This window comes from Vanessa atalanta, chromosome 26, assembly GCF_905147765.1.
Source record: "Vanessa atalanta chromosome 26, ilVanAtal1.2, whole genome shotgun sequence".
Taxonomy (NCBI): Eukaryota; Metazoa; Arthropoda; class Insecta; order Lepidoptera; family Nymphalidae; genus Vanessa; species Vanessa atalanta.
This window is the reverse complement of record NC_061896.1, coordinates 2,251,964-2,278,999: the sequence shown is the minus strand read 5'-3', so window position 1 is coordinate 2,278,999 and position 27,036 is coordinate 2,251,964. Positions and strand designations below refer to the sequence as shown.

The 27,036-nt window shown below is 34.4% G+C and overlaps 2 protein-coding genes across 3 annotated transcripts in view; one reads left to right on the top strand and one right to left on the bottom strand.

Annotated features, from left to right (window-relative positions):
* LOC125074067 (tyrosine-protein kinase-like otk) overlaps nucleotides 1–10,795 on the top strand; it is a 65,005-nt gene extending 54,210 nt beyond the window's left edge. Inside the window, exons 5-18 of the mRNA XM_047685291.1 lie at nucleotides 2,205–2,355; nucleotides 2,734–2,877; nucleotides 3,231–3,276; nucleotides 3,568–3,698; nucleotides 4,664–4,807; nucleotides 5,042–5,176; nucleotides 5,320–5,427; nucleotides 5,947–6,080; nucleotides 6,618–6,746; nucleotides 6,815–7,011; nucleotides 7,090–7,201; nucleotides 7,291–7,386; nucleotides 8,567–8,692; nucleotides 9,688–10,795. Coding sequence (XP_047541247.1) covers nucleotides 2,205–2,355; nucleotides 2,734–2,877; nucleotides 3,231–3,276; nucleotides 3,568–3,698; nucleotides 4,664–4,807; nucleotides 5,042–5,176; nucleotides 5,320–5,427; nucleotides 5,947–6,080; nucleotides 6,618–6,746; nucleotides 6,815–7,011; nucleotides 7,090–7,201; nucleotides 7,291–7,386; nucleotides 8,567–8,692; nucleotides 9,688–9,825 — 1,791 coding nt within the window. The 3' untranslated portion in view covers nucleotides 9,826–10,795. The remainder of the gene's footprint in view (nucleotides 1–2,204; nucleotides 2,356–2,733; nucleotides 2,878–3,230; nucleotides 3,277–3,567; nucleotides 3,699–4,663; nucleotides 4,808–5,041; nucleotides 5,177–5,319; nucleotides 5,428–5,946; nucleotides 6,081–6,617; nucleotides 6,747–6,814; nucleotides 7,012–7,089; nucleotides 7,202–7,290; nucleotides 7,387–8,566; nucleotides 8,693–9,687) is intronic.
* A 7,651-nt stretch (nucleotides 10,796–18,446) lies between these two features.
* On the bottom strand, nucleotides 18,447–26,293 carry LOC125074010 (actin-related protein 2). Of its 2 annotated transcripts, XM_047685175.1 has the most exons (12): nucleotides 26,140–26,293; nucleotides 25,944–26,054; nucleotides 25,366–25,380; nucleotides 23,263–23,334; nucleotides 22,964–23,107; nucleotides 22,741–22,843; nucleotides 22,250–22,356; nucleotides 21,498–21,647; nucleotides 21,038–21,163; nucleotides 20,799–20,951; nucleotides 20,204–20,332; nucleotides 18,447–20,115 (listed from the first exon to the last, which is right to left on the bottom strand). In XM_047685175.1, the coding sequence occupies exons 1-12, from the start codon at nucleotides 26,185–26,187 to the stop codon at nucleotides 20,074–20,076; spliced, it is 1,200 nt and encodes a 399-aa protein (XP_047541131.1). In that variant the 5' UTR covers nucleotides 26,188–26,293; the 3' UTR covers nucleotides 18,447–20,073. The 2 variants fall into 2 exon arrangements, with proteins under 2 accessions (XP_047541131.1, XP_047541132.1); XM_047685176.1 differs by lacking the exon at nucleotides 25,366–25,380.
* Between the last annotated feature and the right edge of the window lie 743 nt (nucleotides 26,294–27,036).

Sequence of the window (27,036 nt, the reverse complement as noted above, 5' to 3'; positions counted from 1 at the left end):
CTTCTAGAACCCTCTGCTTCAGTAATATTTTTACTTGGTCGGTCATTTCTGGTGACAGTGGCGTCTGGAAGCGATCGAGAATCTTTGTTGAAAGACTGGTTAACAATGGTTTGGAGGTAAATGGCAGACGCATTCCCGTAATCATATCGAGAAGGGCCTTCGGAGCTCCAAGCATCTGCCACTGCCTTCGATGCGCTCGAAGGCAGCCCCCGTAAAATTTGTTGCGGTGTGGCCAATAGTCACTTATCAAACTGTCTCTTGATCTGCAGTTTATCCTTTTTAAAGGGCTTTCTATTTTTGGGGTTATACTCTTGTCTTGTAAAACCCGTGTGAGATTTAGACTTTTTTGTATTCTGGTAATCGACTCTCGAACGAAAGGATGGATTAGAGCTTTCCATGACGAAATCTGAACTATTCATCTTTTTGGTAGATTTAATAAGAGACTTGTTATTACTCTTAGAATCTCTTCCTGTATGATACCATGGACGCAACCACTTATCAATACCGCCCGTAGTTTGAATGTAAATCCGAAGTTGATTTTCATCAAAAAGATGATTAGAACTCGGAGGTATTTTACGCAAACCCTCGCGAAGGTTCTTATTTGGCAATTCGTTCAGGATACGCTCCCGACGATTTTCAATATATTCGGCACGCTTACCACAGACCATTTGCATAATATCTTCACTAACTTTGTGAAATTTTGAAGTTGGTTGAAATAATTCACTTATTTTGTCAAAAAGATTAGTTGCAGACAGCACCGTGTCGGCGGAGGCCGCCCAATCAACTAAACATTGCAAAGTTTTGTTAAGAAGCTCACGCTGTGTAATTAACGCATTACACATGGCTGCCAGTGCTTTTTCCGAGGATGCTAAATAGTCTTTACCCTTTAAAAATTGCCTGAGTTCATCATTCACCTCTAGATCCATAAATCCCGGAGAAGCAATATGCACTTTTAAAGGGTCAGCGTACCGTACATCCTTCCACGAAATGTCCCCGAATCTTTGCAAATTTTGGATAATTTTTACGTGCTCGGGATCGGCCCGAGGCACCTTTGGATCTTTTACTGAAGTATTAATTAATCCTAAGCTCAAAAGACAAGGGGTATTGTTTGCACCAGATGATTCAATTACAGGCCGTTTCAAACAAAACGGTGCTGCTGACGAACTTGCTACGGGTTCGAGTGCAGGAGCAAGTAATTGAGCTGTTTGGTTATTATCCGGAGGAAGAGAACTCAATAAATTAATCGAAGGCATTGATGCCTGAGATGCGGGTAGATAAATATTTTGCAATAAAATATTGGTAAGCTCACTGACCTTGTTAGTCAAAGCATCAAGCTGATTCGAAGACCTGACTCGCTTCCTCCGTCTACTGTCTGACTCACTGTCAGAGGAATTCGAAGAAGACAAATTTGATTCGCTTCCAGTTCCTTGTCGTTTCCTTTTGTTAGACGCCGGTTCTAAAACCGGCGCTTGCATAGTCTGGTTACTACAACCAGCGACTTGCTCGAAACCATTATGGTCCAAGCGCACATTTTCCACTTCACTTTCACTACTCATAATAACAATAGCAAAAACACTTGTTAGCACAATAGAATTTTTCTATCTAAAAAACCGAATTAATTACAAAAAGAACACAATTTTACACACTGAGCAAAAATTTGATGTTAACGCTAAGAGAAGTAACGACGCTATGAAAGCAAAATGGCAAGCTGCCACCCTGGGACCTGACAAATGGAGTGGGACGGACGTGACGTCATACCCCCATACAAAAATAAGAAACCGGAAAGGGAAGTAGACAACGCACTCTCACGGATGCTGTGCATCGTCACATGCCAAATAATAGACATTGTTAAAAGTTTGTCGTTTCTATGAAATTGTTCTTTACCATTTAATGCTTTAGTAACGCCATCTATCGGCCAGTAGTAATATTACGATAGTGTTATTTTAATTTTAATAAATAATGCATGTTCTGAACGGAAATACTTTTCAATTCAATTCTTAGTTAACATTCGACATGGATTATACTTTTTCTGCTTGTATTTAAAAAACTTGTTACAAATATATGCTGTAATATTATTTATAAGGTCCTAACCACTTTAAAAGGAAGTATCTTGACTGTTTCAGAGATAACCTTTAAAATTAATAATAATAAACAAACGAATATGGCTTATGGAGATTTCATGAAAACTATGTTTCTTTTTTTAGAACGACGCAGACCCCCTTCCAGAAGGCGTGACATCAGCAAACGGAACTCTAATGGTCTCAGAGGCCAAGAGAAGTCACTCCGGTAACTACACTTGTCGAGCTTCAGACGGAGACCAGAATATCACTGCTAGGATAACTTTGGATGTAGTGGGTAAGACGCAAATTCTAAGTTTAGTCGAGAATTTACAATTGTTCAATTTGGATATTAAGCTTGGGAATTTTATTGGTTTTATTTTTTACGACCTTTGTCCAGACCACAGCCAGTGTAATTACATGCACAAGGAACATCCAACCTCAGTTCCCAAGGTTGGTGGCGCATTGGCGATGTAAATCGTTAAAATATCTTACGTCGCCAATGTGATAGTGGTGAATTTTAAGGAACATAGCTTCTATGTTAAATAAAGATTTTTGATTTGTCTTTTCCGTATATACTGCCTGAAATATTTCTGTAAAATGGCCGCCTGTTAACAGATAGATCCAAATAGATTTTTAACATTTCAGTATATTAAAATAAACTTTTTATTGCTAGTGTCACCAAGAGTTATAGAGCCGATAGCGGGACAACAGATGCACGTGACAGTCAAACAGACGGTCTCCCTCAACTGTCTCGCAACCGGCGACCCGCCACCCACCACCCACTGGGACCGAAACCTTACCATATTGCATCAACAACGTGAGTATACGAATAACAAAGAAAAGCTTCACAAAGACTGTTCACAATTAAAACTTAATTCATAAAATAATAATAATAGTTTAAAAAAATAAAAACACGCTTTTAGTTTTAAGTACCCTTTCAATTAATACCCATATCAGGTGGATTTCAAACAGCCAGTCCGCCATATTGGATTTGTAATGACGTTTCTTAGCTAGTCATGTATTGTCATCAGAACTCAGCGTGTGCAAAATTTCATCCTAATCGAAGACCGAGATGTGGGTCAAATCAAGATTCCAATATTTTCTTACAAACACAGTTACAAGTGAAGCTAATAAAAGCGTGTTAAAAACAATTTGATAATTTATTTTCAGAAGATGGAGTTGATATCGAGGGCGGCGTGAACGCTTCTAACTCGAGGTAAGTTACTGTTTTTGTATGTAATTATACACGTTAAACAAATAATTTCATTATTTTATATAACTGTAGCTGTAATTTGTAATCGAACTTGTTAGTCAATTTTTGATTTAATATCGATTGAATATACGAATATAATAATAATGGTCCGTCCAGCCAATGAAGATACTTTTACGTTTACATACTCTGTCTCGCTCGCTCATATAGACATGCGCTGCTCAGACAATGCCTCCTTCGCTTAACATTTAATTTTTATGAAAATCTTGTATTTCTCTAACACTTAATCTCTTCCAGACTGGTTCTCCTGAACAATGGGACGTTACTCATCCGTAACGCCATGGAGGAGGACTCTGACAGATATGGTTGCACGGCTGGCAGCGCGGCCGGACTAGCGAGGAATGAGCTCGAGTTGATAGTGCACCCTGGTGAGATTACAATAGCATTTTTGGATTAAAGTTATTTGACTCGGTTCACAGTAGAGAGAACTTACAGAAATTGTCACGTATCGAAATTTTTCCTCGTTATGAAACCTCTCCCTCTCTCTCTCTCTCTCTCTCTCTCTCTGTCTCTTTCTGTTGTATTCGTTTTTATATAATATTATTCAAGGATTTTTTTTGTTATTAATTTAATTCACATCGGATTTTTAATATCGATTTTGTCATTGGTATTTAATTGTTCTCAAACGTTGTTATTTTTTTTGTGTCTGTTATTTCAAACGTAATATATAACGGAAGCAAATTCGTTACAACCGGTTGTTCAACTACATCTCTGTTTTTATATATACACTCTCTCTCTCTCTCTCTCTCTCTGTCTCTTTCTGTTGTATTCGTTTTTATATAATATTATTCAAGGATTTTTTTTGTTATTAATTTAATTCACATCGGATTTTTAATATCGATTTTGTCATTGGTATTTAATTGTTCTCAAACGTTGTTATTTTTTTTGTGTCTGTTATTTCAAACGTAATATATAACGGAAGCAAATTCGTTACAACCGGTTGTTCAACTACATCTCTGTTTTTATATATACACTGATTACCGTTCTATCAGATTATTAGACTGACGGAATAGAGTGCACCTGTGTTTACACTGAATATCAAATCAAATCAAATCAAAATATACTTTATTCAAGTAGGCTTTTACAAGCACTTTTGAATCGTACTCACTTTCTTACTAACTCTTTTTCAACATCTAAAAATACAGTCATGTTAGTTAAATACAATTATATATGTATGTTATGTCTCCTGCCTGGAAGTCAACAAGCATTAACTCCACGCTTTTTTATCATCAATATAATCTTGTATCGAATAATATGTACCTTCTTTAACAATGTATTTTTTACAATTGTCTTGAAGCTAACAGCATCGTTAATTAATTAATTAATTCTACAGAAGGCGAGCTCCCCCCACCAGAGTCTACAGGCGTTGCGGGGAAGGCGGTTCTCGTGTCCATATCCGTCGCAGGCGCATACATGATATTGGTATTAGCCCTCATGCTGTATTGTAGGCGAAGACGGTTACAGCGGCGTCAGAGAGGTAACCTAAACGATTATTTACATTTAAGCATTATTATACTGTTTTAAAGTCAAGTCCTTTTTTATATTTTTATAAATATTACTTGGAAAGTAGAATTAAACGCCAATTTTTGAAATTATAAGACTAGTCTGAATACTGAGCGCTGATTGGTCGTCTATAGCGTCATAAGTTTTCACCGACCAATAAACATTAAAATTGAAATCAAGTTAATGCTGATATTTGCTTCATTACTAGGTGAAAAGATGGAACTAGAAATGGCAGAAGGAAGAGAGAAATTAGTGGAAGAGGGAGAAGAAGACAAACAGAAGGTGACCGTAAACGGTGCGCCTACGCAGAACGGGAGGCTGTTGCCGCACGATAGAGACAGTGGTATGATACACTTTCGAATAAAACAGAGTAATATTTTGTTATACAATTTTAGTGATGAACTCATATGTTGTGAGTGAATGAGAGAATCAAAATGTACTTAAAGGTATTTTAAAATAAACAAAGTGTTATTCTTTCGCTTCTAGGTGCCGACAATTCAGAGGTATCGGGAATATCGCGAGTGTCGAAGAAGTCTGGGCAATACGACCAGCTCACAGTACCGAGGACATTGCTCACGGAACAGATTACTTTGGGTAAATTTTGTGCTGATTACAGAACTATGATATTCTTCAATGTTGGATTAAGTAGCATTTTAAAGGTTATAGTTGTAATTAGTTATGGTTATAATTTCGTTATAAGATGTGAAGTAGACGGTACCATAACTACGTAAATTTCATTGAAGACATTTGAAAAAAATTCAATTTACTCTCCAAAAAGACAGGTCTCAAAATTAGTACAGCAGTGAAATAATTACAAATAATTTAATCTTCTACTATTTTTTTTTAATTTATATATTTAGGCAGACTGGCAAATGGGCGACCAGTTGATATGTGATCACCACCGATCATGTAATTACATCGCCAAAGCGTCACTAACCTTGAAAAGTATTATGAACCTTTTCGCCTTTAGTTACACTGGCTCGCTCGACCTTTCAACTGGAACACTGCAGTACTGAATATTGTATCGTCCACAAAACTCTACCACCAAGTGGTTAACAGAAAAGTTCTATCACCGTCGTTATGTGATCATCTAATCCTGATTATTATTCCTAGGTCGAGGCGAGTTTGGAGACGTGATGCTGGGCAAAATAGATATGAGTCAAGTTAAGAAGTTACGTAACAAGGACGAAGAAGGCGAACCTCAACTGAAACCAGTGCTCATAAAAGTACTCACTACAAAGGACGAGGTGAGGTTTTCTATTATTTTTGATTTTAAATAAACTTCTGAAAAGGGAGTTTTTTTTCTTCTTTAGTATTAGTTAAATGGTGACCACCTCCAATAATAAACATTCTTTACATCACCAATGCGCCACCAAGTTTGGGAGTTAAGATGTTATGACCTTTACGCCTGTCGGTACACTGGCTCCCTCACCCTTCAAACCAGAAAACGAAAACGCTCTGTACTGCTGTTTGGCGGTAGAATATCTGATGAGTGGGTGGTACAGGATGTTTGTCTTTTTATTTTCCTTCGAAAGACAATACAAATAACACTCAATAAATCAAGTCAAGTCAAGTCAAAGTCAAAAATCTTTATTCAATATAGAAGTGTTTGCACTTGCTTATTGATTGTCAAAAATCTACCACCGGTTCGGAATTTAGCACCTCGGACCTGAGAAGAACCGGCGAAAGAAACTCAGCGGGATATATTTTTTTTTTTTATTTATTTTTTTTTTATTTTTTTTTTCGTTCCCTCTCAAAATCAACACCGCTCCCAACTCAACTAGGTACAGCTAGCCGAATTCCGGCGTCAGCTGGAACTGTTCAGCCGCATCCGTCACGAGCACCTCGCGCGTCTCATCGGACTCTGCAACGAGGCCGACCCGCACTGCATGCTGCTGGAGCACACGGACTGGGTGAGTAGGCGGAGCCGGCGGCCGTCTCGGTCGGGCCGACGGTCGGTCTAATTCGGGCTGCGTCCCAGGGCGACCTGAGGAGCTTCCTGATCGCGACGCGCACGCCGGAGGAGAACGAGGAGTACGTGTCGCGCGTGGGGCCGGCGCACGGGCTGCCGCCGCGGGAGCGCGCCGTGCCGCCGCTCGCGCCCGCGCACCGCCTCGCGCTCGCCGCGCACCTCGCCGCCGCCGCCGCGCGCCTCGCGCACAAGCGCCTCACGCACAGGTACGCCGCCCGCGCCGCCCGCGTCGCCCCCCGCCCCCACCCTATGTAACAATCACCCCCCCCCCCCTGTGTGCGCAGAGACATAGCGGCGCGCAACTGCGTGATAACGTCGAAGCTGCAGCTGAAGCTGTCGTTCCCGGCGCTCACCCGCGGACCCAACTCGCACGAGTACTTCAAGTTACACGATCAGGTGAGCTGTATTCGTTCAATTTTTCTGTCAAAAATTTAACCGATCCTTTTGCATACGTATTCTTTACGTACTTAACGTCTTCATAACAGGTGATACCACTCCGCTGGCTACCGTTCGAAGCGGTGATGGAAGGCGAGTACTCCACTAAGTCGGACGTGTACATGTTCGCAGCTACCGTTTGGGAGGTGAGCGATACCACCAGTATGAGACTTTCGATACCCGATTCCAGTTCGAGATAAGTAAAGCTAAATAAGCCATAGATTTACAAATTATATGCGATTTGCTTAAAGCTCTGGAATATTATGCGCTACGAACAGTTCTTGATTATACAGGGTTATTGGTAATTCGTCGTATTCCAATTAGAAGATGAGAGTGATGACTCTTTGCGATTATTATTACCCCCATATGCATGATGCAAAAGTAAATTGTTTTTGAATTATCACGGTTCTTAGGTTTTTTTTAAAGTAAGTCAAATGTGCAACTTCAATCATTTATTTTAAAAAAAGTATCAATTTAAATGTCATTATTTCTTCTGATTTATAGAAACGATTAAACACTGGTTATTTATCAATATAAAGACAACAATTATCGGTCCCTATTTAAAAATGCGAGATGGAAAACGATAAAATCAAAATCAAAATCTACTTTATTCAACTGCATTCAGTGAAGTGAAATATCTGCGGAATTTTATTAAAGAAATATTTATTACGTATCCGTATTAGTATTTATATCAGAAACGATTGAATAAGATCCCTGATCATTCAAATCAATTCAAGGTCAAGGATGTTTTTTTCTCTTCACTCGTCCTGCCATTGGAATCGATTCGAGTATACTATATAAACCAAACAGAAGATATATTTTTACCAGTAGCAAACTCCGCGTTTATTCAAAAGATTTTTTAGGAATTTCGAAACCTATGACAGGATTTTTTTTTCCTTTTATTGTCAACTGCAAGTCACGCATCTACATTTGGCGCCAAAATGATGAATCACTTTTTTAAATGTAATTTTTAATGTCAAATAGTGTACATTAGTTCAGTTAGAATTGGAGTTTGTCGTTAACGATTTACTTTAATTTTGTTTACGTTTTTCATTTTTTTTTTTTCTTAAACAGCCGTAGCACCTGTCTCTACCCGGTAAATAATCTTTATCCGCTCTCTAAAATGAATTCTTCGTTAAATCGTAACAATTTAGTAAATTGCAATCAAGATTCCTCTTTATTTTTCCGCACATCTACGGCTGAAGCTCTTCAAAATGAGACATAACCGATTCTTGATGTGCAGCTATCGTCCCATAATCACTGGGACAAAAATCGCCTTACGCTATCAATATATAAGATTATTTTGTAATTAAACTTGTTTTTCAGATATACACTAAAGCTGAAATGCCGTTTGCGAAGCTGAACGACAACTCCGTGCTGGAGAGGTTGAAGGCCGACACGCTCGAGTGGAACATTCCGGAGGCGACGCCCGAGCGACTCGCTGCCTTGCTCGTGAGTCGTTTGGTCATGTTCACGAACTTGGGCCATTTATAGCTTACCATAGCTTTCCATAGCGCAGATGTTAGACTTGATGCTCATTTAAGCAAACTGTTAAAGGCGATTTATCTTTTTTTTTTTTAAATAAGTTAATAAATTAATTAAAAGGTAAATTATGCATAAGATGACCCAGTGGCTAGAAATGGTCGTGGGTTCAAGCCGGGCAAGCACCACCAAATTTTCACGTACTTAATGTCTGTTTAGAATTCATCTCGTGCTCGGCGGTTAAGGAAAACATTGTTAGGAAATGTTCATGAGTCTAAATTCAATTAAATTCTGCCAAATCTATATCCACCAACCCGCATTGGAGCAACGTGGTGAAATAAGCTCCAAACCTTCACCTAAATAGGAGAGGTCTTAGCCCAGCCGTGGGGCACTTACGGGCAGTTTCAGTATACATTTAATTTACATAATCATTAAAAGTAATTACTATTTAACCCTGTGCAAGTCCAACTGGGTAAGTGTTACGCACTTATCTATCACAGCACAGCAATTAGAATTGTTGTGTTCGGCATTGAAGATTGATTTGGGCCAGTATTAAATAATATGAACCCAAGGGACATAACGTCTTAGTTACTAAGATCGGTGCCATTTCCAGTGTACAGTAAAAGTGTGTATGGACGATAGTTACCAACTGGTGAGGCAACTGCCAGTCTGTCTATTTAAAATTTAAAAAAGTTGTATACGTTTTTTTTTTTTTTTATTTAATATTAAATATACACATTATTTTATGTTCTACTGTATTAGAAACGATGTAACAATGGATGTTTCCGTACATCGGTTTCCGTTGTCAACACTTATGGAATTAAAATTATACAATAATAACAAGATCACAATGTAAAAGAATCAAAGAACAGGTACATGGCAAATACATAATGTTACAATAAGTTCATCGTCGCGGTGACTATTCATCGACCTCTGATTTTTAATATGACGTATTTATTTTACAGAAACGTTCGTGGAACAAATCGCCAACCGATCGTCCGCAGTTCACCGATATTTGTGAGGAAATGAACACAATAATCCAGGAGATGACGTCAGAGAACGCCTCGCAGCATTCGCAGGATAAAATCGAGCAAGATGTATAAGTATTAATGTATCAACCTTGTGACGGTACACAGCGCTGCGTCGATAAATGCGGCTCTTTTTGGTTGACAATGTTTTTTTTATAGGAATTTTTGCAATTATTGCCAACTTTCTAAGGAATTTCGTACAGTTGTAAACACAGAAATTGTTAAGTATTTCAGTGGAAGTGCACCTTAAGAGATATGTTGCCTTAAGGTGAGCAGTTAAATAAATATTCGTACATGATTAAATTTAAAAATTAACTTATAACTATAATATTTATTAAAACTTTTATCAATTTATTTTAAATTGATTTTGTAAATATCAAATTCGTAAATGTAACGCTAGCCAGCGATTTGTCCCTTTATGGAAATCTTAATTATGTCTAAATATAGGGAAGAAATGATTAGTTTAATTAAGGCCTATAATTAGAAATTAAAACGAAAGTGAAATCAAAATGACGCCATCTTGTAAATCTTCAACATAGGTTAGCGAGGAATATTACTGAAAAAAAAAAATTACCACCTACGTACTTTTTTTATTTAAATGTATACTAGGCCACATTTTTTTGCCTTACAACTGACGAGCAAGTAAACCGCGGGCGACAACTAGTATAGTATATAGAACACGCGACATTTGTTCTTTGTCTCTATTCGGATAATCGAGAGCTACTGATATTGGTCCGATTAGCTAACAGGTCAGATGGCCTAGTGTTTCAGGCCACAGAATTAAATCTCAAAAAAAATGACGTCACGAGTCATCAGGTTGGAACGAAGTTTCTTTTCCTATGTAATATGTATTAATTAAAAACACACAATAAAATAAATTAACAACGTGAGAATAATTTAAAGACGATCACACAATTTTTATTAAATATCCCCGTTTAAAGTTTACTTTGGTAGAAACCCGTATACAAAAGAAAGAGACAAAAATATAGAGAGAGAGAGAGAGGTGCATAACGCTTCCTAACGAGACGTTTTCTCCCAGCTCACTCTACAAGCCGCGGAAAACTTCGTTCCAAAAACTCGAATCGATTTCATATGACACCTATATGACACGTAAATAGTTTTCAGAGGGTTATTTTTTTTAATATTAAAAAATACATTATCAGCCACCATGAAAGACTTTCAGGTTATAATTTTAGATGTTTAGTCATTTCGATGCATTTACAATGTGTATTATATGATAGTCATTATTTTAGTGTTTAGTTCGTTTAGTATATGTGATATTTGTATGTTACACTTTAAGGACGCACATATATCATTTTCTGCACATATAAACTACATTGCCATAATTGGCTTATTCAAAACAATCTTTTATATTGTAACTTTATATAAAATTAATTTCAAATAGTTCTTAAAACGAGCCCCGAGTCAGTAGCTGGCTGGTTAGGTCAAACGTTTTTATAAACATAGATTATACAAAAGTACCAATATACAAAAATTGCCGTTTTAGTCTGGTAGCGCGTTGTGATATGAAAAAAAGTATTACTGAAACTCCATTTCTAACGATATACCAAAAAATCTCAACTTTTTTTTACTTTGATATATTTTTAAGCGAATTCATGCGATACTTTAGTGCTATTGATTTATAATTTATTAATAATAATATTATGACTCTACCTCCAGTTCTGAAACACTAATAAAATGAACCAATGAACATCCTTTAGGGTCTTCAATCTGAACGCTTAGTGGTCGCTTTTTGCGTCATCAACAGTCATGAACCAATGACGATTCAGCTTAAAGATTAGGTAATCTCACTTTGACCAACTTTCTAGATACTGGAGGTTTAGTTATATATTTAGACAATGGTTATTATACACAAGGACTTTCATTTAAATAGAATCAGTATGAGTTTATAAACGTAATCGTATGGATCACGTTTTTTTAATCATCAATTCTAGGCCAATATCTGCATTAACATTTAAAATAACATTACTGTAATATATTATTAAGACAAGTAATAATAAGAATTATTTAACGTCACATTAATAAACGTTAATGCTGTACCTATTTCACATAAGTCTGATATCGCAAGTGTGAGGGAGACGGACGGACGTGCGGACTCAATACGCGAGATTAGTTTGACGAATATTACAGAAGTGTCTTAAGTCGGAAGTAGTCATTTAAATAAATTAACCCATTGCTCAAACCATGCCATAAATAGATATAACCATAAATCTATAATGCGGGCCCGACACCGACCGCATCGTCAGTTTCGACGTCAGCTTTACATCGTCGTACCGTGCAACGGTGCACTCTATGATCTTGTAACGTTGTATTTTTATAATGAGCAACATTGAATCACGACGACACGACGTCGTAATGTGTTGATGTTAGGCATGTGCCAGATATATCGAAACTAATACTACTAATTCTGGAACGTCAAAGAATTCAAAGTACGATAACAATTAACTCATGAAATATTCGCCCTCCCTCTCGAACTTTACAGTAACCCATCTGTGAGAAAGAGATGAAGCGAATGTTAAGCCGATTTCGATATCACAATGTAAAGTTAAACAAAGACGGGGCGACAGCTGACATCGCATGTTTAATCGAAATATCCGTTACACAACCGATGTCACAAATCGCCCATGTGTAGTAGCCCTTAATTTAATCTGTGAACACATAGATGGCGTTAGTGTCAAATATTATTTTATAGTTATTTACTTAAAGGTGCAATTAAAGTACACCCGATTAACAGTGACATCAGCTTTTACGTTTATTAACGTGACGTAATGAGAAATATTTTTAAATAGATGAGTAATTAGAATAGATGGTAGAAATAAGTGAAAAACAAAAGCTACGCGATACTGCCATTGGTGTAAATAATGAGATTAGTTTAAGACTGATGTAGCCATTTTGATGTAACTTAGTTAAATTTTTTCGTCCGAAATTCGTGAACGCTCGTCCTGATTGAATCGAAATTTAGTTTTAAGTGTGTATGAGCGTTATTGTAGATGTTCTTTTTTTTAATATTTATTTATAGTAATTAATAATTTGCTTTGTTAATGTTTAATAATTGTAAGCGGCAAAAAATGGTATGGTCAGAAAAAAAAGTTTTTATTATCTATATTTTTTAAAAAAGCAATCTGTTAGTTTGTTTATATACTATATGATTATTAAATAAAGGCCCAGATGTATACAGTAAAATCTTACTAATTCAGACTATATGGAACTTGTTGGAACGGTTCAGATAACTGAAAGCAAGAATAAATGAAGTAACTTTTAATTTAAAATTTATGTTTTTTTTTATGTCAACTTCTTAAAGCTGAGTTTTCACCTGCTAACTGAGATATGTTTAAAGGGGTTATTAAAGATTTTTTAAATCTATCTCAGTTAAATGGATTATTGATTAGCGAGAGTCTACTGTACTACATATGAAAAAAAAAACAATAAAAATTGAACTGACACTTCTATGGAATAGTTATGATTTGAAACAAAAATGCATCAAGATAAACAAATAAACATTAAATAAATTATTATTAACAAAGCAAATTTAATTATTAATTAATATAATTCGTGATTAAGGATTATGAGATAAGAATTGTTCCGTTTTAAGTATTATAAAATGCGAACATTTCTATTTTGAAATTGTACATTTTAATTGATACCAGGTGATGCATTTATAGTTTAAGGAATCACTAGAAGTTAGTTAGGTTTAAATATTTATTTAATATATTATAGTCGGTCTTTATAAAACAACACTCAGTTAGTACACTTCAGTCTTTGCCAATTATATATTTAAAACGTAAACATAGTAATTTTCAGAAACACAAATTAATATTTTTTTTTTAAGTAAAAGGTATGTGACCTGTTTTGTAAAACCTTCTAAATTGTATAAAAAAATCTATTTTAAAATAAGGCTAGAGAAAACAAGTCCAAGTTTAAAAAAACGTAATATTTGGTCGGTTCTATTGTTTTTTCGTAATTATATTTCAAGTTATTGTAAGACTTAATATTAGTGTTATATTTCATGTGTACTCGTGTAGTTAATTGTCGGTTTTAAACTGACATACATACATAGGTTAGTTTTATATGCGTAGTGCCAGATAGTTTAGGTATATATTTAAGATAGAGCCACACTGACTTACTTAAAAACTTTTGTATAATTAATTTAAAAAAAAATTATACTTTTAAGATCTTAAAATAACTAAATATCAAACTTCTGACTTCTCTCTTTTTGAGAAGGTTTGAAGTTCCACCATACTATTCTAATGAATGAATGAAAAAAAAATGAACTAATTTAACCAACCCATGGTTGAATTAGTTCATTTTTTTTTTCTTATCAGAAAAGACTTGACACAGTAATGGTGTGGGATGTTTAAGTTCGCTAGTCTTGTAGTTATAGGAAAGTATTTGCAATAAAATTGTTGCAATTTTTTTTTTATTTTAATTCAAAACAGTAATTATGTAATTCTTTTTTTTTTAATTGAGACGAAAACTGACTTTTTGTATCCCATACTATTCTTTTGAATAATAGCAACACAGAATATTTATAAGTTGGAATTTCTACAATAAATATCATCAAAAATGTGCGATGCAGTACTGATAGGATAGGATAGGATGGAAGACTTAACACCAATTCAGAAAAATACCTCCAATTCTGAGAAGGAAGATGTTTTTTTTGGACTTCATATTAGCTTACAATCTTATGATAATAATATCTTTATATATGTTTTATAAGATATGTTTTACCTTCAGCTAGTATATTTTCTGCTGACAAACGTCTCATACATTTTTTTAAAGTAATTAACGGCCGAATACTGAAACGTCACTTAAATATTCAAGTCCAACTCAACTATTTGAGACGCCGTTAAATTAAAATTTCGCATACTTATAAAAAAAAATACTATATAGTTATACTTCAAAACATTTGGTCTCGAAGTTACATACGTTTTTAAATACGAAAGTTGTGGCGTTTACCTCTAACGGGGCTAGCTTTATCGTCGTGTCAATTTTGTATTTTAATATTAATGTAATATATTTAAAATAATTTTGTATAAAACTGAGTTCCTTATTTTTTTTTTTAATTTAGTTTTTCGCTTCAGTCGAATGTGAACGCGTTTGAAAGCTTTACTTTGTCCTTCTGAATTCTTACTCTAAATATATCAGAAGTGAAACTTCTTTGCGTGCTAAGGGAGTGATGTTTCAATTCGAGTGGGATGTTTTATATGTAACGTTCCTGGCGCAAAAAGTTTCACTTCTGTTACGTGTACTTTTTTGTAATACTTCAAAATACTGGTGCTTGATTTTTGTGTTTATTTTTTTTTAATTCTACATTCTAATGTAGCACAGGCGTGTAGTTACAGTGCATTCAATTTATATGTAATACTGATGCAAATCTTTCTTTTTTAAATTAGCTTTAAATAATCATATAGTTTTTCATAGTTTCGTATGTTTATGTGATAGACTGACTTATCGTGTCATATAACTATTATTTTCTACTTTTTTACCTAGCAATGTGTTAAGGCGTACTTTATTAATGGAAGGAATTTTTGCATTTACGATTTTTAATAAATAATTAATCGAACATGTGTTTTATTTACTTATCAACTTTAACAAGTCTCGCTTTATTATTTATATCTCAAATATTGTTATTTGCAATTGGCTTTCAGAACCATTTGAACCTTTGTGTATTGTAAAAAAAAAAAACTAAAATATTTACCGCCTCCTCCACACTTATCCTTATTCCCTTCACCGGTGACAAGAGTCAGAAGAATGTCAATTTATGGTTGAAGGAATTACATGTCTGATTGTGTCAAAATCAAAGTATACTTTATTCAAGTAGACTTTTAGAAGCACTTTTGAATTGTCATTTTACATAACTATATTAAGTAAAGCGGTTCGAAATTTAGATTCTAATGAGAGGAACCGGCAAGAAACTCGATAGTTCTTTTTCAACATTTGAAGAAATACAATTATCTAGAAAATATATCCTGCCTGAAAATCAACAAGTATTAGCTCCACGCTTTTTTATAATCTTTATAATCTTGTGTTGAATAATATGTCATATTAATGTTTCTACAGTGATAACTATTTGAAATTGCATTCCATTAAATTTGATAAAGATAAAAAAAAAGTATCGATCCCAACTGAGATCAAGATATACAAGACGAGGAGACGAAGATAATAAGGTGGACATATTGCCACCTCATATAGTAATTACACGTTGTAGTTTTCGATTTGATTTTCTAGGTGTAATGTTCACATGTAAGATCGATTTACCAATTAGATAAAATAAATATTATATTTAAATATCAACTCGCTGTGCACACATACCGTCTTCGTCCGTTATTTTTATATATCGTCTTTTCCCGCGCTTTTTGCGATGTGTGTCACTCGAGATGACAGATGCATAAATACACAGATAATATATATTTATATAAAATATAAATCTAATACTAATGAATATGTCATTATACATCTGCGTACACTACACTAGGTATGAACTAAGTTCGACACGGTAGCATGCGAAAGCGATCACGTGGCGCCCGCCGAAGAGACGGAGAGAGTACCGCTGGGTTTTTAGTGGGTATTCCGGTGTACGAAAAACCAAAGTATGAACTAAGTTCCTTTCGTTAATTTCAATTAATAGCATATTGTGTACTACGTTTGTCTCATGTCTCATTAGTCTTGTGATGCCGATGTTAAGCATAATCTAGGTACCAGTAATATAACCTACAACCTACAACCTGCCTATTCCAATCTAAGAAGTATTCCACGCGATATGCTAATAGTACAGCTATATTGTTCTCTACTAAAAGTTCTTGATTAATATGTCTGTATTTATAATACAACATTATCCCACTTAACTACTTAATTCAACTTTAATTTTACGTCATAAGTTCCAATAACAGTTTTGTCGACGTTTAAAACGCAATTTCGTGCAAATCCATAATAAATATCATAGATTATTCGAGCTTTCAACCAATTATATCGCGTGTAATAAATGTCGTTTATTCGGCTTTTTTCCTCTTGTGGTTGGAATAGACAATGTATATATCTCCTTAGATACGGATTTATCGGAATTATCACGAACTACTTAATTTGTAAAATAAGTATTTAAACCTAAACAAATAAATAAAATACGTGTGCGTCCCGATACGCCCGACAGAAGTGATGCGACTGACGCCGTAACGCGTTACGTAACGAAGCGGTTTACCCTCCCATATGAAGAGATCACTTCAAAAAGTTATCATAACTATTTAATATTGAAATGAATCAATAGTTGTTATATTGCTCTTATTCATTTAAATTTTACCAGATTTTAGAGATTTTGAAAATCAGCTATTTAATTGAGTCGTTTAGAACACGAAATTAAGTCGCTCAGTGTTGGGAAAATATCAGCTGGATATCGAAATAAATGCAAGAATGTTCATTTAATATTTCTCGCGGTAAATTAATCACCGCGTTTTCCCTTTAAGTTTAGCGCAAATACTTGAATAGTAGCGAGGCTCGTAGCCTCAAGTTAGATTGGTCTTTCTACCCACGTCTCTATAAATTCGTGTTAACTTAAGAGAATTATATATATATATATATATAGAGAGAATTAATCCTTTTCAATTTAAATATCCTTAAACGTAATTGGAACCGTAATGAGCCTAGTAGATGACGTAAATCTTAACCGTTGATTGTAAGTTCAAACCCAAGCAAGCACCACTGAATTTTCACGTGCTTAAATTGTATTTGTAATTCATTTCGTGCTAAGGAATATCGTATGGAAATCTGCATGAGACGGATGAGAATCAGACACGTGCTCCAGCACTCGCATTAGAGCAGCGTGCTGGAGTAACCTGCTCCGAAAAAAAAAGGGTAGGCCTTAATCCAGTAGTAGAACATTGACAGTCTGTTACTGTACTATAAATTAAAAAAAATATATTCCATAATCTATACATATAAAAGGGAAATACTCACCTTTCATTCTATTAACACTAGGAACCAGAATAAACTTGTTACTCCAAGTAGCCGATTACATAGGACTAGTAACTCTTTTTTGGGGCAATGTATACGTTTTTACAACAGGATCCCAGAAAACGTTCAAAATTATTCAATTATAAAATTCAAAAGAATCGTTAAAGAGCGTTTGTGTGCTAAAGGATATTACAACACTAATGACTTTTTAGTTGACTGCACACCTTGGGAATATAATGATCGCCTCCAGGCTGTTTCAAATAACTAAAATATAATTATCATTGTACATGCAAAATGGTAAAAAAAAAAATATATATCCCGCTGAGTTTCTTTCGCCGGTTCTTCTCAGGTCCGAGGTGTTAAATTCCGAACCGGTGGTAGATTTTTGACAATCAATAAGCAAGTGTAAACACTTCTATATTGAATAAAGATTTTTTTGACTTTGACTGATTACTCACGAAATCTCAGAAAATCTAACATCTACAAACTTGAAATTTGGCAAGTAGGTTAATTGTAGACATCCGCTAAGAACGGATTTCACGAAACTCCACCCCTAAGGGGGTTTAAAATTTTTTATATTGTAAAAATTACGTGCTGAAAAACACGCAGGTTCAGCTAGTATAAACATATATGTACATACTAATGTAACTTATGTATGATATAGTATGAGCTACATATATAAAAAAGTTTTAATAAATAAAACACAAAATTAATATATCGCCTTTATTAGAATGCATTTTCTTCTATATATGATTGTATAAAATTTATTAATGATAAAAGAATACTTTAAATGCAAATTAAAACAGTCTTAGAACTTCAATTTCGATAAGTTTTATGTTTAATATTAATTTTATAACGCAAGACATTTTTACATTTTAATAATTATTATCAAATTATTTCAACTTACGGTCAAATTCTAATGTATTTTATTGGCTTATAATATTACTGACTGCATGTATGTTACAGTAAGAACTCAATTTTAGACAAAACTTATTTTGACCGGAAATAAAAATTAATAGTACTAATTTTAAAAAACCTTTATTTTTCTCAGTAACTATCCCTTTTGCTTGTCTGTTAGCTCCCGTAGGTAATAAGCAATGTTAACATTATATCCTCTCAGTAAATATGTTCGTACCATCTGACGTCGACTCTAGCACCGCGCGCTCATTGGTCCAATCAAATAGCGCGCTTCCCCACCTTCCCGTTACATACTTCCGTCCCTTTTTACCAAATTTCTTCCACAGATCGCAGGAAAGGGAAGTGAAAGATGTTACACTTCAAAATGTCTCATATATATAGACTTGATATTCGTACCTTAAAAACGATTACGGATGTACAATTGACTTATAGTTAATCAAGTCATTTTGACTAAAAAGAGTTCTGACTATAACACAGACATGTCTACCGTACATTGACGACAACATTGTGCATATTCAGCCTTTTATAAATACACATAGGGAGCAGAAAACTTTAAATACCGATGGGTTTTACGTATTTACAAAGTCCACGAACTTTACAGCTCTCAGTCGTACAAGCATATAATCCATTCCAATGGCAGGAGGAGTTAAAATACACAAACCTTAGATTTACATATTGCATGTCATTTGGTATTAGCTCAAATATATTGAGCATTACAAACACCTGTTTATTACATTCTTAACGCATCCATAAATAATACGTCATTTTTTTATCGTGACGTCATGGCAATTCAAGGTCAAAGTTTATGTCTTCACTCCTGACATTAGAATTAGCTGTATTTTCACAAACGTACATATTTTCGTGCACTAGATAATAAGCAGACTGTACACATTTTCGTCTTGACATTATTTACATTGTCTTTGTATATTGATGTTGATACAGGGCCGTCTTAAACCATTCCGGGGCCCCACACACGACAATATGAGACCCTGTTGGACAAGTACAGTGTGGAAACCGTGGACGACAATATTTTTCCACTTTTTGCAAATCTTATTGTAAAAACATATCGAAATTTGTTTAATAAATAAATGTTAAAATACTTTTCGTTTTCTCTCGGCCCCCTCAACTCAAGGATGCACCGAACCGCCAAGTGAAATTAAAAAATAAAAAGATTATATCCGGTTTTCTGGGCTTCCTGACAAAGAGAACCATGGCCTCGGACCTCGTATGCCCTTATATTAAAGACGGTACTGAATTGACAAAACTATTTTTATGTTTGAGAGCTTGTTCTTTTAAATTCATATTAAACACTTTAAACCAAAAAGAATAAATTCATGTTATATTTTCTAATTAATTAAATCTCATTAAGTATAAAAACAAACTATGATAAGTATTGGAAATGACCTTAAGTAGATTACAATATATTTAATACTGTTTATATTAACTCGCTCGTGGGCCGAGCTTTCGGAGACAGGATATTCCCTGAAAAGAGAAATAGTCATTTTTAAATAATAATATATTTAATGCAGGAGTCCTTGTCAAAGGTTAGTTAAATAGGAGAGAAACTCACCTGTTCCTGGTACTCCTGCCTCGTGAGCCAGAAGTTGTCCCGGTTCTTGCAGACTTCGGCCAGGACAGCGCCTCCGATGAACACCATGTCCTTGCGTCGCGGGGGGTCCTCTATGCGGATCTTGAATTTCTGAAAGCCGAATTAAATCATGTATTGTAAACAAGTGGTTCCCGTGTCTAACATAGATCGACTTTGGCCTTTGCTTCATGAATGAGACGTGCATAAGTCGTATGTCACGTATTTTTCATATTTGGTGGTAGGTCTTTGTGTAAGCGCATCTGGGTAGGTACCACCACCCACTCATCAGATGGCCAAATAGTATATAACAGGGTTTTTGTCTTCCAGTTGAAAGGGTGAGAATGAGCCAGTGTTACCGCAGGTACAAGGTACAGATATCTTAGTTCCCCAGGTTGGTAGAGCAATGCAACGGCGACGTAAGAAATATTTTTTACAGCATCAATCTCTATGAGCGGTTGTGACCGCTCCATTAAGTGGCCCCATGAGCCCGTGTAGCATGAAATAAATCTTTGGCTGACATATCGTGTCTCAGAGTGGCAGACAGTGACTCGCGTGTAGCACAAGTGTCGGCACTCACGGCGAGCTTGTCGGAGTCGTTCCTGAGCACTCGCTCGAGGTAGAGCTGCTTGATTTCCCGCTCCAGCCGCGACGGCAGGCCGGGGTACATGGTGGAGCCCCCCGACAGCACGATGTGCTTGTACAGCTCGTTGCGCATGTCGATATCGGCCGCCTGCGGGGCGAGGATGACGGTTTACTTTTAATTGAGTATTTCTGACAGTAAATTATTATACATAAGAAATATTTTGGCAAGTCCACCTGTATAGTGTTAAAGACGAGCTCCGCGATACCCTGACCCTCCACGTTGATGAGATGGGGCTGGAACAACGCCTCGGGGGCCTCGAACCGCTCACCTCCCACTTTGATCACTCGGCCGTCCGGTAGCTGTATAAACATATATTTTAAACATAACATAAGCAGCCCGTAAATGTCCCACTGCTGGGATAAAGGCCTCCTCTCCCTTTGAGGAGAAGGTTTGGAGCATATTCCACCACGCTGCTCCAATGCGGGTTGGCGGAATACACATGTGGCTGAATTTCGTTGAAATTAGACACATGCAGGTTTCCTCACGATGTTTTCCTTCACCGCCGAGCACGAGATGAATTATAAACACAAATTAATTTTTATTTACTTTAAAATAATATTTATTGTTCTGCCCTCATATTCGTCCACGACTCATATGTAATGAATTCTAGCAAAAGTAACCCTTAATACTGACCACGTAAGGTTCAACGAGCACCGTCGTCTCCCAGGCCAGCCTTTGCTCCTGTTCCACATTGTATCCGATGTAGCAGAGCTTCTCCTTCATCATGCGAACCGTCTCGAAGTCAGCCGAGTGGTTGAACGCGTAGCCACGCAGGAGGAGCAGCTGTGGATACGAACATTACATTAAAAACGTTACGTTAACAAATTAAAAAAAAATACAAGTTGACTACCTACTGTTAAGTGGTCACCACCGCCCCTAAACATGGGCATTGTAAGGAATATTGACAATACTTACAACGTCAATGCACTACTAACCTTGGGAACAAAGACGTAATGTCCTTTGTGCCTGAAGCAACACGGACTCACCCTTAAAACTGGGACACGACATTACTTGGCGGTAGAACCTATCCGAAAGGGCATAAAAAGAGCCCTACCACCATTTAATATCGTTTTACGAAAACACAGGAAACGGCTGTCCGTCTCGTTATCGGTAGTTAAATTTTTGTTAAATTTTTAGCCAAAAATCAATTTCAGTGTAGAGTACACTCAGCACCGATAGTAACTTTAGATTGATTGAAATGACGGTGCTTGTGTCAGCCCACTGAATAAAGTAGATTAAGATTATATAAAATAATATTTCGATCTCATTGTCTATGATTTAGTATTTGATGTCTCAAAGGTTGACACCGTTCAGCCATATGTTTTTTTTTTTTAATAAAGCCCCTTCCTTTGGGATGGTTACAACTTAGCCCTAATAATACTGACCTTAATGAGGTATCTCGTTATATCTCTACCCGCGATGTCCAGCCTCCTCGTGAGATGAGGGAGCGCAAATTCCTCGTATACCGGGCAGATATGAGTTACACCATCACCTGAGGAGATATTTAAAGACTTTTAACTACCGACATGGCTCTGTGAGAGCACTGTCTGGTGGGTACCGGTCGGGGGTTCGGAGGACTTAAATGAGAATTTCATCTCGTGATATATTTTAACCAATGATATCTATACATTCACCAACCTATCTATTCTGCCGTACTGTTAATTCATCGTACAACACGCCAAAATATTAATTTTACTGGTAATACATATTACATTAAAATGTTCAAAATTTTATTTATTTTGATAAATATAAAAAGTTTGTGATACTTAAATTAAACACATATAGAACACATTCCTCATTATAGTAACAGTTTGTAAAATTTGTCAAAAGTAAAAGGGCTTAGGCCAGCAGTGGGATATCTACTATGTAAACTTACCCGAATCGACTACAACTCCTGATATAAGACCCTGAGCGTAGAGCGTTAGAACAGCTTGTATAGCGATATAGGCGCTGTCGAATCCGTATTTTTCGAACATAACCTAAAAATATATAAATAAATAAAAACATTACATTAATATAACTAACATTCGAAAAGTTATAAATAGTTCGACAGATTGATGATAGATGGCGATAGCAGTTCGTTGCAAGGGGTCACTGACCTCAATCATTTTTTCTCTATTCTTCGTGGGATTCATGGGCGGTTCCGTCAATAATATCTTAGTTTCCTTTGGGTCGATGTTCATCTTGCTCGGCCCGAACGTGTAGTCCCAAACGTGACACATATCCTCCCAGTTCCGTACCACCTGCGATGTAATTGATTAAAATGAATTAATGTCTAACACTACAAAATACTAATAATGTATATGCACATGTATTACTTATATTAATCATAATTTAAATGTCACTTATTGAAAATTCAAACAACATAATTAAGAAAAAAAAAACTATTTTTACTAACGCCATTCTCCATAGGATAGCTGACCTCAAGCATCGATCGTAACTGTGACGCTTCATCGCCAACCATTAAATCCTGAAAATGATCTCATCCTTGAACACAGAGCGTAAAAAAATCTTGTATTATTAGTGATTAAATTAAAAACTGCAGTTAAATGCAACAAAAACAATCAAATGCAGAAACTAAATTTACTAATGCCATAAAAAGCAATGTACATTTCAATTGCAATATTTATTTCATTAAACACATATTTCATAAATGCATGACGGATTATGACTAACCTAACGTTCTCGAACAAATAATTAATAACCGGTTATTACGATTTCAAAAAAAGAACCTATTCTGTTAATTAGTTCAAAAATAATCGATAAATTACAACTGACAACTCTAACATAACAATATATCGTTAATTTAAAAATGAAAATAACAAAGAAAAAAATTTACAATTAAGTAAATCGTGATATTATTTTGTTTTTTATCTTCAAATCAATTCATTATAAAAAAAATATCTAATTTAATTTGAAAAGTATTTTAAAGCTCGCAAATTTTCGCGCCAATAGATTTTGCCGTAAATTACTTGCGGCGCACGTGAATGGCGTTTATTCAATTTAAAGACAGCAATATTCAATTTGACTTTAAAACATAATTTATGACTCAAGTATTAAACTCAATATATAATAGTGTTACCAGACTTTATTGATGTAGGTCATTTATTTATTATAATGAAGTTTCGTTTAAATAATAAATTATCCTTATATATAAATCCAGTTGTTGGTACCTGCTCATACTGATACAAATAAACCGTCAATGTTTAGGAATAAGCTAAAATAAATCGTCCACCTACTGAGTGTTTCTTGTACTGTAACAACATTTCCATTGAAATAAAATATGTTATAAAAATATAATTCAATACATGTAGCTTGTTTTAAATCTATTTAAAAACATAATATGTATTGCTATATCCAAAAAAAAAATATTATATTAGCTTCTATGCAACATAAATAAAAAATTTGAAGCTAAATCTGTTTATCTATGGTTTTACCTGAATAATCTCGTTATCAAACGTCTGGTTAGCATGAAAGTTTAATATGAAACTTACAAATATAATTAAAAAAAATTACTATATGCAAGACTATTAATTTAAAGAAATATATTGTATTAACTTCGTACAATGTTTTAATTGTAACTAGTACTTTGATTAGTAGCAAATTTGATTTGATTTCTAACTAATCTTTCTTCTTGCATGTTACAATCTATACAAATATTATAAATGTGAAAGCAACTCTATTTCTTCACACTTAAAAAATTGAACCAATGTAGATGAAATTTGGTATAGATACAGTTTGAGTCTCGGTGAAGGATATAGGCTACTTTTTTTAACTCACCCTTAGGTGGTAAAGCCACATGTTCATACAGCCACACTACTATGCTATATGGTGCAATATTTTTTTTAACTGTTTATTTTATGTATTATAACAATTGTTACTTCAGTTGTAAGTGATAAATAAATAAAAAAAATAATAGAAAAAAATACCTGTTTGTAAATGTGTATTAAGACAAATTGTATACATATACTTTCTCTGTGTATATTATACATTTTTTATACAAACAGACCTCTGACCAGATTATTACTAGACAGTTTTTTTATTATATTGCCTGTTGTTGTTGTATGTTATGCAGAATTCTAGAGATCTTTATCAAACTTTAAAAACTTAATAAAATGATTGAAACAGATAATATATAACAAAGATTATTTATTTAAATGAAAAAATGAGTTTTTTTTTTTTTTAAATATTCCTATTTATAAAACATTATATATATATTTATTAGACCAACTTTATAATAAATTGAAATATGAGTAAATGGAGGGGTTTTAAGTAACAATTAAACCTACAACTTTCATGCTAAATGACTTATTTAATGTTGAAATATTTTTGTTAAATTTACTACAAATGTTATAGTAATTCACTATTTTCACTGCATAAAACATTAACATAAAAACAACATTGATTATTATTATTATAACTCTTATCAAAACACAGTGTATTAGTTTTTTTTTTTTTTTTCAATGCAATAATTCTCATGCAAGGACCTGAATAGACTTACTTTTACACAAATACCCTGGAAAATATTGAAAATATTTAAATATTTGGACTCATAATACAAAAGTAGTTTTTTTTTGTTACTGACAATAGCCAACTTAAATAAAAGTTTATTATCTTTAGAATTAAAGTGCGTTAAGTTAAGGCAAATGCAATTGCCTATATTAGCGACCTTCTTAGTAAGGGGCCAGTAACCATTGAGACTTGAACACTAAGAATTACCAGATTTCCTTACAACATTGATTGATTGCACTCAGTGAGAACTCAATATGTGATAACAGCAAGCTGGTAATGACTCACCCTTAAACCTGTTTTGTAGCAGTATATTTGATGATTAAAAAACGAGACTAGAGAGCCAGTCTGGTGGTAATACATAGTAAGTGAAAAAAACATTTAATGAAAAACAATCTCAGTCATTCTCATTTTATAATAAAATTGCAGTTTTTTCTATTGAGTTATTTATATTAGAACCAAAATATATTTTAAATTGATGTTTAATATACCGTAACAACTAAGTCTTTTTAATCTGCTACAGCTGAAAGAACAATATTACTCATAAGGCAAAAGGAAATTCGTACATACCTTGACATCAATATCGCCGATCTTATTTTCAGCTCTTATAATCGGTCTTCCGACCATCGAAGGGAAAATAAAGGCTGGGAAGTTACTACCGGCATATCCACACTTCACAAACTGAAATATCAACATTTTACCGTGATGAATCAGTACCTTATCTTCAAATAAATGAAATCTATTTTTCTGTTCTAGTGAAACTTACGCCTGTGCCGTTATCACAAACGATAACTTTCCTTCCTTGGTCATCCATTTTAAAGTATATGATTAAGTTATTTAATTATTATTATAATTTTAATTAAAATTGTATTTTCAATAAAATAATCAAATGCTACACCCCACGGAACACAGGACGTTTAACAAACGTCAATTTTCGATATGACAATTGACGATTGACATTTATGATCTTACAGAAGTGAAATAAAAATATATACTTTATAAAAAATATATATAAATTGAACCGCAACATAAATTTTGCAAGCATTGTTTTTTGAATTGTGCAATTCAAAGAATATAAATCTAATATAAAAAACTTTGGGAATTACTTTTAAGTGTATTTATAAAGTAGTGCTACGTAAATTCAAAATTTTAGATTAGCTTTTAAAATCTCCATTTCTCTTTTTTCGTATCGCTTTTTTTGAAATCGGGGATATAATGTGAACTATTTTCCAACTGAACTATCTTTAGAATAAATAATACAGGTTCCCAGTCCTAAGCTATAGACATATAATATACACATGCTGGAAGAAAATTTAACCCAACCTCCTGGCAATAGCCTAACAGAACAAGCTCTAATTACAGTACAAAAGAAGTATGTGCGCGCTTAAGCATGCTTATAAGAAAATATTGCATGATCCTAATCCCAATAAAAATTTATTAGTATAGTATCCTCCTAATGTAAATGTAATAAGATAAAAATATTAATGAATAACTAAGATTGCATATTTTATTGATATAATATATAATATATACATGTTTTGTTAGATTTTAAAATATTTATTTAAAAAAAAAGCTTTGTAAAGTAAATCTTAATAATGTTTCATATATTATGTTCTAAGCATTATAAAACATTACCAAACGTCAAAACTTATGTCAACATCTG

Bases quoted from the DNA above. Each gene is read 5' to 3' on its own strand.
- LOC125074010 (XM_047685175.1), bottom strand. From the start codon at position 26,187: ATGGATGACCAAGGAAGGAAAGTTATCGTTTGTGATAACGGCACAGGC. The intron at 26,055-26,139 runs GTAAGTTTCACT...TTGATATTTCAG, and splicing joins TTTGTGATAACGGCACAGGC to TTTGTGAAGTGTGGATATGC. The intron at 20,333-20,798 runs GTGAGTGCCGAC...TTCGGCTTTCAG, and splicing joins ACGACTCCGACAAGCTCGCC to AAATTCAAGATCCGCATAGA.